General features: G+C 42.6%; 1 protein-coding gene across 1 annotated transcript in view; it reads left to right on the top strand.

Annotated features, from left to right (window-relative positions):
• Positions 1 to 16,265, top strand: part of SORCS3 (sortilin related VPS10 domain containing receptor 3) — a 238,111-nt gene that overhangs the window by 113,550 nt on the left and 108,296 nt on the right. Inside the window, exon 5 of the mRNA XM_030030909.2 lies at positions 11,110 to 11,183. Coding sequence (XP_029886769.1) covers positions 11,110 to 11,183 — 74 coding nt within the window. The remainder of the gene's footprint in view (positions 1 to 11,109; positions 11,184 to 16,265) is intronic.

Raw genomic sequence — 16,265 nt, 5'->3', positions numbered from 1 at the left:
CTCAATCTGTTCTCAGACTCTGGAAGTAGGGTTTTTTGGTTTCGGGGTTTTTTCCCCTTTTATGCCTTTAGTTTTCAATAAGGCTTGTTAACAAAACACTCATCAGAAGGGGGTCAGTGGCAACATATTGCTCAATTTTAGCCCTCCCCCAGACTCTAGAGCTGATTTTGAAGTGGTTAAAATGTCAGGAAGAAAGGAAGAAACAAACAATCAAAAAAGTTAGCCTTCTCTCAAAATGGCATTTCTATTTATAGTACCATTTGCAAGTTGCTAAAGCTAAATTATTTAGAAATGCTTGAAATTGTTTTGACTGACCAAAGTGAACACGTTTTTTGCCCAGATTTTCAGTTTAAGAAAAAAAATCTGAAAGTAATACTTTTCATCTCAGTTCTGAGCCACTCCAGCATTTCTGGAGGTGGGGAGAAAGTAGGAAGAAGAGAGGCTGTTTTTCACCCAGGACTGAAACATGCCTTAACTTCTTTAGTGATACTCATTTATGTCACTGCTCCTGATGCAGCTGTATCTGGACTTCCTGTTCCACTACAAACCAGTCACACAATAGAAAAGCAAAAGATGTGCTGTGCTCTCAGCAGAAATGACAAATTTTTGGCTGAGTATGCTCAGTACCAATTAGGCTGTAGACAAATTGAAATGTGAAGGTTTTTGAGTGGACTGTTTTTTCAACAGTTTAATCCACTTTTCTCTTTTTCTTGGAGATGAAGTGGAGAAGCAGAGAGAGGCAAGTCTTGCTTTGAGCACCAGGGTTAAGCAAAATGCACTACTGTGGGTGGACCCATCAGGTTAAACCATTTTTTTTTTAACTGTAAAAGCATGAAACATCACATCGGTGCATTGTCTTAACCTACCCGGTTTCTTTATAAGACAGGTCTGGGTTGAGCTATACAATTACAACATGAAGTCAAACATTTCCAAAGTATTTGGGCTTTGTGCAGAAGATCTTTGACCAGTTTCTTATAATAGTGGGCTGGAGTCTGAGTTTCTTTTGTCTGAAGACCTACTTTTGTCAGCCAGCATGTGAAATATTTCAGTATTAGATTTTAAAGTGCAAAGAGAACTTCCCAGCTTCTGACACATTTCCACCACCACCCCCCCTTTATGATATAGAGGTGATGGAAATGCATTTAGTATTTAATTTCTGTCTAGAGCAGTTTCTCATCAAAATATTCTGTTTCCAGTGCCCTTTCTACTGTACAACATCTGCAGGGAAATGAGCAGCTCTGGTGACTCTCAGACGTGCAGCAGTCTGTGGACGTGTTCTCTTTCCATGCCTAAGACAATCGGTCTGTATCATGCTAGAGAAGAACCTTGGGCTGTAATGAGGTCTCTTGATGCAGCCTTTAATCACCTGGAAAGGAAATCAAAGCAGAGAGATAAACTGGTCCATTTGTTTTCATTACAATTACTAGTTTTTACAACTCTGTGTAAACAAAGCCCATAAATATGGTGCTGGTAGAATTCTTTCTCCTAAGCTCAGCTCCACCAGCTGTTACACAAATCTTTTGGCTCAAGAAGCAGGATTTATTTTTAGGTTCTTTAGTGTGGAGCTGTCAAGGATGCCTTACCTGAATTGTGATTTCTAGGAGCTTGTGGCAAGAGAAGAGCGCGAGAAACTCTTCTTTCCTTTACTTAAAGGTCCAGAAGCACTTCCAAGCTTCAGATCTTGGTTTCTCTGGAGCCCCAGCAAAGCAAGGTGGCAAGGATAGGTATTTTTCTGGGAGGAGGTAGAAGGAATAAGCACAGATGATATCATTGTTCTTGAGTTGGTCATCAGCTTGAAGGTGACATTAGCCTTTGTGTCCCCTGACAGTAACTTGACACTTCAGAGGTGTCTCACAAAGGCCTAGACCGAGGGGAATAGTGGAACAGAGGAATCAGAAGGCCCTGAATCTTTCCTTGAATGGAGCCTTTCCTACTGTGAGTAATAAAGCCTCTACCATGATAAGGGTTGCTCCTAACCTGGTTTCAGCCACCCAATTGAAGCATGTTACACTTGAGTCCTGTCCCTGTTATGCTGCAAGTAACATGTCCTGCCTCACATGAGAACCTGAGAAAAGGGGCTGCATAGACCCCGCAGGTTAAACATTGTACTGATGCCGTCAAAGAGAAAGATATCTGTCTGTCCTCAAAAAAGGAGGGATGGAATCTAGCTGAGGAAGGTAAGATGGAAGATCTGATATAGAAGTAGGGCGTGTTTTAGTACCAAGTGCTGTCTTCATGGCTACACCAAATCTATCCTGCCTGTCTTCTTATCCAATTCTTCTTGATTCTATCATCTGTCTTTTGTTGCTCTGCTCTGATAAGACTTTGCAGTCTTCTCTGCTCCCAAAGGCACACCATGCCAGTGCCTGAGGGCAACTGATGGCTGCAGGATTGTTGTAGTGGGTCTCCACAAGCGGATTTAGCATGTGGGGCTATGAGAAGGAGGAAAACCACAATTTTGCAACATCTCAAATGGAAAAATTAATAAGGGGAAATGGCTTGTGTGTTGTGGGTAATCGTTGGAAATCATCAGGTCAGTCTTCGCTATTTGGGAGTTTACTATCCCAACTTGAATACCTTGGGGATTTGGTGATTTGATTACTATTTGAATGAAGAGTTATAGGGAGATAATGTCTCAGGGATTCAGCTGGAGCTGAAGGGAAGAAAAAACATTTTCAAATGATGAAACAATAAAACAGACAAAAAGAAGGAATACTTTGGCAGCTTGGAATTTCTGTGCTAAATTCAACAAGTGGAAAGCATGGGGACTAGATGGATCTGACTGTCAGGATTAGTCTTACAGTGGTTGAGTAGGGCTAGGTATTATTTTAGAGTTAAATGAAAGAAATATAAGATAACAGGGAGAAATGCAATTATTACTCATATTCTTTCACTTGCTGGAGCAGTTATCTCCTACGGTGCAGACTCCTTTGTTTGTTTTCCTTTTTTTTTCTTGCTAAGTAAGGGCAACCTTATTAAATCCTTCCTGTCTAATTTTAGGTCTGGAAAAAAGATCTTTCTTTGCAGTGGGTGAAGTGAGGACCATCCATTTATTCTATACAGAATATAGTTGCAAGACTTTGCAAAATGTTTCTTCTGCAGTAGACTGCTGCTCAGTGTGCCTTTAGAAAAAATGTTAATGTTGTCATTTCCTGAAACATTTTCACTGGAGTTTGAATTTGTTGCTGTGGTGGGTTGACCCTGGCTGGATGCCATGTGCCCACCAAAGCCACTCTATCACTCCCCTCCTCAGCTGGACGGGGGAGAGAAAATATAATGAAAGGCTTTTGGGTTGAGGTAAGGACAGGGAGATCACCCACCAATTACCAGGCAGAACAGACTCAACTTGGGGAAAGTTAATTTATTACCAATCAAATTGGAGTAGGGTAATGAGAAATAAAAACTAAATCTTAGAACACCTTCCCCCCTGCCTCTTCTTCCCAGGCTCAACTCCACTCCCAAATTCTCTGCTTCCTCCCCTCCAGCGGCACAGAGGACGGGGAAAGGGGGTTGTGGTTAGTTCATCACACGTAGTCTCTGCCGCTCCTTCCTCCTCAGGGTAAGGACTTCTCACACTCTTCCCCTGCTCCAGTGTGGGGTCCTTCCCATGGGAGACAGTTCTCCACAAACTCCAACGTGGGTCCTTCCCATGGGCTGCAGTTCTTCACGAACTACTCCAGTGTGGGTCCCTCCACGAGGTGCAGTCCTTCAGGCACAGACTGCTCCAGCGTGGGTCCCCCACGTGGTCACAAGTCCTGCCAGCAAACCTGCTCCAGCGTGGGCCTCTCTCGGGGTCACAGCCTCCTTCGGGCATCCATCTGCTCCGGCGGGGTCCTCCACGGGCTGCAGGTGGATATCTGTTCCACTGTGGACCTCCCTGGGCTGCAGGGGGACAGCCTGCCTCGCCATGGTCTTCACCACGGGCTGCAGGGGAATCTCTGCTCTGGCACCCGGAGCATCTCCTCCCCTCCTTCTTCACTGACCTGGGGATCCGCAGGGCTGTTTCTCTTACACGTTCTCACTCCTCTCTCCGGCTGCCGTTCCTGTGTGCCCTGCAACTTTTTTTCCTTCTTAAATCTGTTATCACAGAGGCGCTACCACTATCACTGATTGGCTTGGCCTTGGCCGGCGGTCTTGGAGCTGGCTGGTATTGGCTTTATTGGACATAGGGGAGGCTTCCAGCAGCTTCTCACAGAAGCCACCTCTTTAGCACCCCTGCTACCAAAACCTTGCCACACAAACCCAATACAGTTGCATATGGCTCTCTTCTTCCATGTGATGGGTTATCTCTGGCAGTTGTCAGACATGGCTTCTCTGTTCTGTACTCTCAAGGCTGAAAAGCATTGTGAGTTTTTCCTCCAGTTCATTTTCCTTCTAGGAATGAACTTTCTGACATGTTAATGATGGCACCTTCTTTTCCTTTTGTAATTTCATCTGTAACACAGAAGTGTAGAGAAAAGACACACCTTGCAATTTTCTGAGTGGTTTACAACTTTTTCTTAGTTTCTGAGCCTCTGATTTTTTTCCAGTGATCATGGTCATTTTCGCTCTGTAGAGAAAATTTAAGACCCCTCAACAGACTTGCTTTTCTGAATTACTCTTTGCAGATTGCTTGCATGTAGTCCAATTTCCTACAGAAATGTTGACCTAATTTTATTTTTCATCTGTCCCAGTTTGATTTTTTTGGCAGGAACCCTCCACACATCTTGTAGATTTTTCCCACCATCTCTGGCTGAGAAGGTGTTAGTTTGCTTTTGTGCTTTTCTGGGTTCAGAGTCATCTTCTCATGTAAGCAATCCAAGCTACTGCTTGGGATCATGCTCCTCTGAGGACATGGCAGGCCAAGCTAATCTGCCCCTCCTCTTCCATCATGTTACCATGTGTCCACTACTGCCCAGTAATTACCATTAGGTCAACTCACACCCTGCTGGATTAATGTGAATACATCTTTCCATAATCAGCTGGATGTATTGTCTGGGGGAAGTATAATTTTTTGTGTAATAAATGAATTGTTCCTTTAAGTGCATACAGTCCAGCTCTTCTTCCTTACTTTATCTGACACCATTATTTGCACTCAGGGGTTGGCTGGCAGGCAGGAAACTATTGAGATTCTCACCAGATGTTTGCTCAGGCCAATAGACCTGATTTCATAGCAACAAGGAGCATTTGATTTTATTTGGATATAAGCTTTTTATGTATGTTCCTGATGCCCTAATTCTTCTTCTGTGTTTGAGCACTGAAGTCTATAAATATCAAAGGTCTCTGAATTTCTTTAGTCTGTTGTCTATTGCTTCTCAATCTATACATGACATCTGCAGAGTGCTTCTTGCCGTGGTAAAGTGTACCCAGGCTATTGTATGCTTGACCTTTCTTCAGCTTGCCCTGAATCTTCAGTCTTCTGCCTGCTTCCCCCATGAAGACCAAGCAGGTCAACCTGGGAGCAGGGAACCTAACGTGAAATCCATCTCAGCTAAATAATCTGTCTATAGTGGGGTTATCTCCTTCTGCACTAGTCACTGTGGACTTTTTTTAGTGTCTATGGGGAGAAATGGAGGCTTCAAAGGCACGAAAAATAAGCAATTTAAAAGTGTATCTTAGTATGGTGTTTGCGCTTTAGAAGTGCCTGTTTTGAGCCTGTTTCTTGCCTATCTAAAAATGAGCCTTGGTGAGTAGCTCGGACATGGATGACTAACATCAGGGGGCTGAGTCTCTTCCTGTGGTTTCCATGTTTTTCCTTCATTGCTTTTTCTTCTGACCTCTCTCCGTAAGTGGAATTTAAGCAGGCCATTTTCTCACGCTGCTCCAGTTCTGAGAAGCTTGACTCGTTCAGTAAAATCATCCTTTTGTATTTTTTTGCTAGCTCGCATTGGGAAAATAAACAAAACAGCCAAACCAAATTACCCCAGCCCCAAACAAGATCATCCAAGCAAGCCAGCAGGATGTATCACCCTGCGAGTTTGCACTGGAGAATTGCAACAGCATGGAGACATTTTTCATATGCAACACTCTGTGTGCATGCATGTGTGTGTAACTCCTTCCTTTCCAGCTCTGTAGTTCTGACTGTGTTTCTGGCATGTTGCATGTGTTCGTGGCATAGAATCTGACACCAGGGATAAAGCTCCTTCTTTAAGGGGCTTGCTGCTTATCTCAGAAACAATGCCAGTGTTAAATAAAATGTTTCAAGCGTTCTCAGAGTTTGAAGAAGAAGCATTCTGCCTGTGGTATGTAATATCCTTATGATTCAGAGTTGTGCTGAGCAAGACAAGCACGAGTTAAGGTTCTGGCCTGTGGTAAAATAAAGTTGTATATCACTTGGTCTGCCAAGGTCTTTCCTAGGACAGATTGTGTGTTCCTGGCAAAACGCAGGACTGTGTTGGTGGATGTGATATGTCTGGTGCTACAATCCTTGAGTGTCGAGTATTGTGATGCTGTTTGGATAAACATTTGCTATTTACCTTCTTGATGTTACGGCCTTCTTTTAATGGTAGGTCTAACTAGGCTCCTGAACATAGGCAGATTTTCCCCAGTACCCATTCTCAAAGACTGCACCTGTACTGCTGAGCTGGGGTGACCTCAAAGCCAGGTGTGAAAGCAGAGGTGCTCTTGGATCCTGCTAGTGTGACCAGGCTGATACTTTCAGGGTAATACTTTAGGTGCTTCGTCAGGCCTGAGAACACGTTAAGAGGTATATTTATGTGACACGCAATGCTGGCCCCTTCACTTTCCTGAATCCCATCTGCCCTGTGGCAGTCACATGCCAGTCTGCAGGCAAGCAGGAATTCTAGGGCCATGCCTAGTGAAAACCCCTGTCGTCTGCTCCAAGGGTAGATGAGATTCATAAGCACCATTCAGGTGGGCTCAGTAGGGAATTTGAATATTCCGTGTTTGTTCTCCAAAGCACCTCAGCTTTCAGGAGGCTCCTGGAACCTGTCCGCTCAAATAGGTGCAGAATTGCTGGGAATAGCCGAGTGCTGTGACTGTGTTTACTGAGGTGCCTCTGTGGTAGATGCAGGATTCTGAGTTCATTTTCATGTAAAAAAATGAATTTTGCCACTCTTGCCTTGAGCCAGGACTTTGTCCTTCTGTTTTGGGTCCTGCGTGCTTCTGAATTGCTCCTTAGTCAAGTCCTCTGCATGTTACTCTTTAGCTGCATCAAGGCACAAGACCAGCCCATACAAACATAAAGACCCACAATGGTCTTAATTTTTCATTCATCAGAGCAGGTCAAATAAGTAACACAAGGAGGTTGTAGAAAGGGCATACCCTCACAATACACCCTTGTGGTACACTGAAGTCCATCACTCTTGAACCAATGTGTTGGAGTGCTCTGGGAGGTGGAAATGCCAGAGATTACTCATCACTAAACAGCCAGAGCAGAGCTTTAAAAAGGGAAAATCTTGGCACCAAACAAACCTCATTTCTTTCCGTTGCTTAGTATTCTGCCTTAGGACAAATTAATCTCTATTGAAATCTGCTGTACTTGCCACTAAATTTGTTGTCTCTTCTAAAAGCACCTCTTCTCCCATGAAGGAAGATGAACAAAAAGTGTATATGTATATATACAATTTTAATGCATACTAGAAAACTCTCTATTGTACATTTTATTTAGTAATTCAACATTAACCTTTACATTTGCATCTGTAATACCATAAAAGTGAACTGGGCCTGAGAGACCTTTCAGGAATTTGTTCTGTCATACAGCTTTAAGAGTCAATCATCTGGTTAAAATTCAAAGTGGATGCCTATAAATAAATAAAAGTTCTTGAAATGAATAATATCCTCCTTATCTCTTTATCTGAAATCACCTAAAGGCTGCAAGTTCAATTTAATCCTTCTACCATCAGTCAGCCTGAGCTTTAATAGAAAGAAGGGAGGAAAAAAGTACTCAGTAGCTGGTCTCTTGTTTTTAACTTGATCGAGAGAAGGATGCTCCCTGAATAAGACACTGTGGGAGAGATGAGTAGTTAGAAAGAGATTGTGCTTCATGCCACTGAGTGAGCTATCTGTAGCTACTGCTGTTATGCAGCTGCAAAAGAAAAGGAGATGCTAGGGGCAAAAGATAAAAGAGAGTCTAAGGAAATGGATGTATTTTTCTAATCCTTTCCTTTCATGGTGAGAATGGTTAATCCACTGCAGAATACAATAAGAATGCTAGTCCCACTTGCACTTGCTTGTGAACAGGAGTTAACTGAGGCTAAGCTGCCTGGAGCCTGTGATTTGTACAGCACCGTGGCTCAATCTGCAAGTTTACCCGCACTCAGGAAATGGAAAGGATAGCCCAGTTGTTTGATGAAACTCAGTCTGTCTGCAGAGGTCCTTGTATGTGTAAAACCATGTCCAATGACTCAAGGAATATTGCTGGCAGGCACCATGCTAAAGTCAAGACAGAGTTGTAGCACTGTACCGTTTTGACTCTTGGAGTGTGGATTTTCAGTTACTGTTTCTAAAAATCTGGATGTTCCTTCAGAAAGTTGTTACCTTAATATTAATGTTGACTTCATAAGCCTATCCTCAAATTTGGAGAAGAAATTTTCTTTTCCTGGCTCCTTTAATTAAAAAAAGGTAAGCAATGCTTTATTTTGGATCTTTGGAGGATTGCTTTTGGGGCAGAGGATTCTCTACTGTATTTTTTTAGACTGTCACTGTGATTGGTTGACCAGAAAAGCAGAGGAAGCCCAGATAACATGGGCTTTTAGTGCAGTATCTTACCTTACCTAGTGACAGTGCCAAAGAAATATGGCCAAATCGGAATAGTCAGATCATGTCTGATCTCTTGAAGAACATGGAGCAGAAAAATCTTTCCTAATATTTCTTACCACAAGCCCAGTGATCTTAGCTGGAGTGAAGTCTACGTAACTGGAGCCCATTTTGACATGAAGATTGGAGGATGCCTGCTTCCATCTCTTTCCCCCTGATGTGCTTTATTCACTGGCAGCTTGAGCTGTCATTGGTAGAAACTGGACTTCCTGTTGGCATAAATGCAAAGGACTGATTCGTTTGCCTTTACACATACCAGTTGCATTAGATACTTGATGGGGTCTGAATTTCAGTTTTTAAGTTTCCTTTTGCTAGCTGTACATTGGTTTGGTCGTGTAGTTGAGTACAAACATAGTAAGAATTAATCAGCTGCCTCAGGCTTTGGATACTGCTCAAACAGCCCTTTCCAGTCACCTTTGTAAATTGTTCTATGGTCCAGCTCTGACGTGGCTGCTGTATCTCTGTGGTCAGAGGTACTGCCCATTCAAGAAACTTTAATATTCAGTGCGAGCACATATAGTTTATCTTCCCAGTCACACTTAGCCATCCATCATAGCTGTGCCATACTACACATCACTAGGTTGTGAACCTTTCTAATCTGAACATGGACCTGCCTCTGATTTGTAAATCTAGTTACTCAAAATCAAATCAAATGCAGAACCTTTAGTCAAGTGATATCGTTTTCCCATTAAGGAACTAAATTTGGATATTACAAACATTTAAGTTTTTCAGCTCTGTTATCTAACTCCTTAGCCTGCAATCAACCCTTATTTTATTAAGCCAGAATTTCTTTCAGATGAAATTTATTTGAAATCCTGTTCAAAACACTGCCTGCTATTTATTTCTCTGTGATCTAGTTGTAAAGCAGAGTAGTTATTTCTCAAAGTGTATTTTTTTTTTCTGAAGAACCAAACTTGCTCAAAGTTGGAGAAAAGGAGCTTACATATGCTTTGACTGTGAGTGAGTGGATTGTGGGTAATAAACTAATTATATGGCAGTGGTGTTTGTGGTATTAAGTAGAGTAGGTATGAAGCGAACCTATGTCTGAGACTTAGTGTGGAGCTGCATGGAAATCTGGTTACATTACAGCTGCGCCATTTGTTAGCCAGAAAGACTCAAAATGATCGTTAAATTGAAAATTTGGCTTTCAAGAAGAGCCACTTCACTATCTTTAATGTTTAACTAATGAGCAGATTGATTTCTAACATCTCAAAATTTAGACCTTGTTCTGGACATAGAAGTTGTAAATTAGGAGCACTTTCCTTTTCTTTCCTACACAGAAGAGAGATGTAATCCACACCATAAAAACGAATCACAGCATGACCTTGAGTATAGAGTCACTACTGTCGTGGTTTAACCCCAGCCGGCAGCTAAGCACCACACAGCCGCTCACTCACTCCCCCCGCCAGTGGGATGGGGGAGAGAATAGGAACAGTAGAAGTGAGAAAACTGGTGGGTTGAGATAAAGACAGTTTAATAGGTAAAGCAAAAGCCACGTGCACAAGCAAAACAAAACAAGGAATTCATTCACTGCTTCCCATCGGCAGGCAGGTGTTCTGCCATCTCCAGGAAAGCAGGGCTCCGTCACACATAACAGTTACTTAAGAAGACAAATGCTATCACTCCAAACATCCCCCCTTCCTCCTTCTTCCCCCAGCTTTATATACTGAGCATGACATCATATGGTCTGGAATATCCCTTGGGTCAGTTGGGGTCAGCTGTCCCGGCTGTGTCCCCTCCCAACATTTTGTGCCCCCCCCAGCCTACTCACTGGTGGGGTGGGGTGAGAAGCAGAAAAGGCCTCGACTGTGTAAGCACTGCTCAGCAACAGCTAAAACATCCCTGTCTTACCAACACTGTTTCTAGCACAAGTCCAAAACATAGCCCCATACTAGCTACTGTGAAGAACATTAACTCTAGCCCAGCCAAAACCAGTACGACTACCTACCACATCATAGTCATGTTAACTAATCTAATTTGTCTCTCATTCTATTTAATGTTAGGAATTTGCATGTCCTCAATCACCTGCTTCTTGTTGGGCTGAAAAAGCCAGGGGAACCGCCAGCTTTGTCATATGGCAGCCGAAGTGAATGTGTTGACAGCTGAAATCAGGAAGCACAAAAAAGTTTGGAAAGGTTTTGGAAGAGCTAACCTGCTTTTGAGTCTCAGGAGCTCAGTCTGGGTTAAATGTGAGTGGAGGAGATTGCCTTATTAGGCTTCCCTGATAGCGAGGCTGATCGATAATTGTGCAGGACAATCCATTTCTGTTCTTTAATCTGAGCTGATTTTAATACTTTATTTAACAGCAGTCCTTCCTTTTCTTCCTCAAAGTTTATACTTTCTCTCTTTCAGCTGTACAGCTCCATGGACTTTGGAAGAAAATGGCAGCTCATGCACGAGCGGGTCACTCCAAACAGGTTTTACTGGTGAGTTATGCCCTCAGGCTTTGCTTGCTTTGGGCAGGTCATGGAGGGGAGAAGGGCATCTAACCTGAAGGGACTGGTTGCTTTACCTGACCATTAAGTATACCCTTGGTTTTGGTCATCATCAATGTTATATAGTCTGTCCATAGTACATATCTTGTAGTGCTATAGTCTCCATGTTTGTACCACTTTCTTGTCTGATAACAGTGGTGTCTTGTACAGATGAGTACAAGTCTTCTGATACTTGCAGAACTTCTGCTTCTTTGTTATATACCTACTTACAGTAACACAGAGAAACTGCCCAGTGCTTCAGTGACAAAGCTATGATCATTAGACCTATTTTTTCAACCCTTCTGAGAGCTGCTTTAGCCTACAACACAGTCTTTGTGCAGAGCCAGCCACTCTGACCAGTCTCCTTATGCAACCACTGGGAGAAAAGATGATTCAGACTCTGCTTTGAATCACTCTCTGAGGAGCCAGTTTGTTTCTACTGACTGGTGAGAGCCCAGGATCTGCAAACAGTTTGCTAAAAATCTGCTTTGTGACTGTCTTCCTTTCCATTTCCCAAACATCACCCTCCAAAACTGGGAGGGTGTCTTAAAAGCAGATGATTAAACAAATTTAGTTCCTGTCTCCAGGCTCCTCCATTTCAGGTGCCGCTTCTCCAAATTTCTTTCCACCATGTGAAGGCCCAGGAACTGACTTTAGAGAGAAAGAGAAAACCCAGCAATATTCTTCTGTAGTTTGATCTAGGATTTGGGGCTTGAATCAGATTCTTAACGCTGTACTTAACTACATGCCAGATGATGGGGTGTGTGTGAATGTGTATAATGCTGATTTACATAATCTGTGAATAGTTAAAAGAAGTGTCTGGTCCTTAAGGCCCCCAAAGATCGTAATATTAAGGAAACAGAGGCTGTTACTTTGAATGGTTAAAAATAAAAAGGACTTGCATGACTTAAGAATTGACTCCCAATTGCAAAGCATGATTTGTATATCTTAGACACAAATTCTCATAGAAATTCTTGCACATCATTAAAAGTACCTGGAATCCAGGCCCGAAATATCTATAGATTGGATTTGCAATATTTCCACACCTTGCAGTGGAGGTAGACACCTCATAGGATTTTCAAATTTTCTAGGTCCTTCTGCAAATCTGTCTAAACAGCTTTTAGGCTCCCACATTTAAAATATGGCTTTATGGCATCAAGTCTGGAGATTTCCCTTAGTGTACCTGTGGATTTTGGACAGTGTAAGAAGGATTTTGAACATCGAGGAAAAGACGTTGTAAGGCTCTTAAGTCACATAGACCTGCAAAATGTATCGAAGATCTAGAACCTTGATTGACCATGTTACTGTTTCACATTTCCATAGTGAAGGAAAGAGGGTTATGTTCTCCTGGTTCTGGCGACAGGTGATTGATTGACCTAACTATCCAAAATCCTTTGATTTCACTGTTCATGCTAGGTGCACATGACAAAGGTGAGTGTGGATCCTCTCCAGGTGAATCCTTCTGTGGAGCAGAATAGCTGGTCCTATGGGATAATTGTACCCTATCCTTTAAATAGCACAGCCGAGCTTACGGGAGAGGCTTTCTTGGAGGATAAAGTGGAAGGGCTGAACTGACCTGGGAATAAAATAGAATCTCTTTCTAAAGGAGAGGCTGTGTTTTTGTGGTTTATTTTCTACTTTTATATAATAATGGTTAATGGAAATTGCCTGTTTGTCCATTTGACACCCAAACCTGTTTATTGTTTTCCACAATCTGCCTCATTTTTCATACAGTCTTTTGGCTGCATAGTTTGAATGTTGTTTTTTAGCACTTGCATTATATAATGCCTCTGTTTCAAGTGTCTCTTTCTCTTAGAAAATGTAGAAGTCTTCTATAGTTAAAACTCGTACGGCATAGACCTAGAAATCTTTATTCCACTCAGAAACAGTAGAATCCCATTGACAATAAACTTTCCAAGAGAGTGAATTAGTTTTTTTCCCAGAGTGAGAGAGATTTGAACCAATTCGTAGTGCAGGGGTCAGAGGTGTTGAAGTTTTGGAATGTAATAACTCCCCTTTAGCTGTCTGATTTCTTTCTTCTTCCTTTCTTTCTTTTTAAAGCTGCAAATTGTGATGGCTTACAAGCTCTGTCTTGTAAGATGTGTACAGAAAAAGAAATGCAAGGAGAACACTTTAGCCTCGGGAATTTGGTGATTTCTTTTTATTAGGCTATGAAAGAGGGAGAAAGTGGGTATAGCTATAAGTTTCAAAGGGACATGAGCCACTAGTCTGTGGAGTTCATCAGCCTATCAAATAGTATATTATTGAACCTCTTAATTAAAAATTCCAGGAAAGGTGAAATAATAATGATAGGGAGATGCCAAAATCAGAGGTAAGCTGCTTGTTTGTGCTGCTCTGCATTGTTTATTAGTAGGGGCTCAGGTAAGCATCCTTCACCAAATGGGACAGACTTCATCTAATTTGAATGCAGCTGGCTTTATCTGGGGCAGCCTTTGTCGAATGTTTTTGCCTTCAAAGCATGACTTTCATCTCTCAGGTTGCCGTGAATGGGCTTGTGAAGACTATAATCTTCACCTGGTTCATGTGATCAGTCAGCCTGACAGGGAGAGGTCTTATTTTTCTCTGTGAGACCTTTCCAAATAATTATACCTTCCCTGAGAGAGCTCAGATATAGAGACTTTAAGGCCAGGAGAAAATTACGATTGCATCAGAACTTGTGAGGTTGAGATGTGAATTTTCACTCAGCAGAGTAAGCAAGACCTCTCTGTTAGTCGTGGACACACAAGTGACTCCATGCATTTTGCTGTAGCTCTGGCAGGCAGCATCTGTGACGTCTCCCCACTGGTCAAAACCAAAGTCCTAAGCTCCAATCCTGATCTGTGGCTTTGTATCCTGGCTCTTGCCTTCAACTTCTTTTCTTAGTCCCAGATGTTGGTGCTAATCACTGGGTTGTAGTTTTGTGTTCTCATCCCATATGGATGTCACATGTCCCACCGTTTATGGGACATCTCTCATCAGTTCCTGCAGCCAGCTCAAAGTTTGTGCATGAGCTGAGATTCATCTCTGGGCCACTCATAGTTATAAAAACTAGGATTTGAGATCTCTACTTCTGTAGTAGTGATTCATTTGTTAGCTACGCCCACTGATGACAGTGGCAGAGCTTGAACAGAATGTGTTACTTGATGTGAGTACAGGCATCCAAATTTGGCTCCCACGTGCTTTGGCCTCAGAGATTTTAATAACTTAGGATGCTGTAAGGTTGGAAATAGGAGATTACGCTAACATGATACAGAAATTCCCAGATCACTCATCACTCTGAAATTATTCAAGATAACTGGAACCAGCATGGGTGCAAAGTTTGTTAAAAACCTACTCAATGTTCTTTTCTTTTAAAACACATTCTGCAGCACTCTGCACCCTGTTCATTTTCTCGCACTGTAACTTAGACACCTGTGCTGTCATGTGGAGGGTTATAAAAAATACAGTCCATATTTTGTACTGTAGAAATGTTGGGGAAGTTTCCTCGTCTGTAAAACACATGGTGTGTTCTGTGCTGACTAAATACTGTCTCTGTTCAGATAAGAACTCAAAGGACTTGAATTGTCCTTAAGTTGCTCTACTGCCTCTGCCTTGTCCTGTGGTGGGACAACAGGACTAAGCAGGTGGGCAGGACAGGTTAACGGAGCATTTACCAAGCCTTGTTCAGCACTTTGCTGGGCCACAGCTTTTCCATGTCATCTTGGGTGACTCAAGCTGACTTTGCGTTGTTACCCCCTAGGTAAGACTGGGATAGCAGAGCATTGCTTTCCCCTGTTGTGTGTAGTCGGTGAAGTACTCAAATACTGTGACATCAGGTGCTACAGCAGTGGATGAAGTGCACTGAAGGGCACTAGAGAGTTAAAAGATGCTTTCGTGACATATGAAGTCCTTTTATAATCTCATGGCTTAATTCTTTAAAATGTGGAGTTCCACAAGGTGACCTGTGTTTTCCAGCTAATCAGCTAAATGGCTGTGAATATCATCCCCTGTCCATCTGTCTTTGGAGGCCCTGCCCATGTTTGCTGAGCAGACACAGGGATTGCCATCCTGTGCAGAGGACAGAGCTCTATTCCTTGGGACACCCACCCCCTTTCTTAGGGGGTCTCCCCAGGCTGCTCTTTGCTGGAGGACTCACTCATGTTTCCTGCCTCCCGTCATCACTGGGGAATATGAAGTGGTGCATGTGGGACCATCTTCCATCTTTTTTGCCTGGTACATCTACACATTTACCCTTCTCTCTCTCTCTCTCTCTCTCTCTCTCTTTTTTTTTTTTTTTTTTTTTTTTAACATGCTCTCTGGCACTTTGGGTGATTCTGTCAAAGCCTGGGAGCAGGGAAGTGGGGAAAACCCATTTGTGTGGAAGAGAGGGAGAAATCTGCACAGCATTTCTGATGGCTTTGGGGATATTTGGAGCACTGAAGTCACTGCCCAGGAAGAGCCTAGTCGGTAAAAGACACTGAACTACCCACTAGTGATGAAAGCTGGGCAGAAAACACCAACAAGGCAGGAGGGGAGAGACAGTAGGAGGTGGAAAATAGGATGTGCACTAGCCTGGCTTCAAGGAGCAGTGTTTGTATCCATGAATAGGAAAAATGTGGTGTAACAAGCAGTTCTCAAATATACTGCTGATTGCCTCACTGAGACACCCCAGAATTTTATTTTTTCTCTTTCTGTGATAACCAGATTTCTGGTTGTTTCGGTATCCATGAATGCCAGCCACAATCATTTTGAACTCCAGGAGAGTTCCAGGAGAAGGGAACAGGCTATTCTTTCACTGGGAGAAGGGAAGAGGCTATGCATCCACTTAGGCTATGGTTTTGAGTTACCAGTTTTCTGTCACAGTTGTTTGAAGCATGAGGCAGCAAATTTCATCTCTCAAGGGCAAGGTTTTCAGTCCTTTCTGTCATGATTTTGGATAGGAACAGTGATAATACTTAGCCAGTGTATTTCTATTTATTTGCAGCTTGAATTTCATGAAGACTATAGTGGAGGCTGGTTTGGATATCTGAGAGTAATATAGCAGAAGATAAGGGA

This window comes from Aquila chrysaetos, chromosome 11 (assembly GCF_900496995.4).
Source record: "Aquila chrysaetos chrysaetos chromosome 11, bAquChr1.4, whole genome shotgun sequence".
In the NCBI taxonomy this organism is placed as follows: Eukaryota; Metazoa; Chordata; class Aves; order Accipitriformes; family Accipitridae; genus Aquila; species Aquila chrysaetos.
This window is presented reverse-complemented; position numbering and strand designations above follow the sequence as displayed.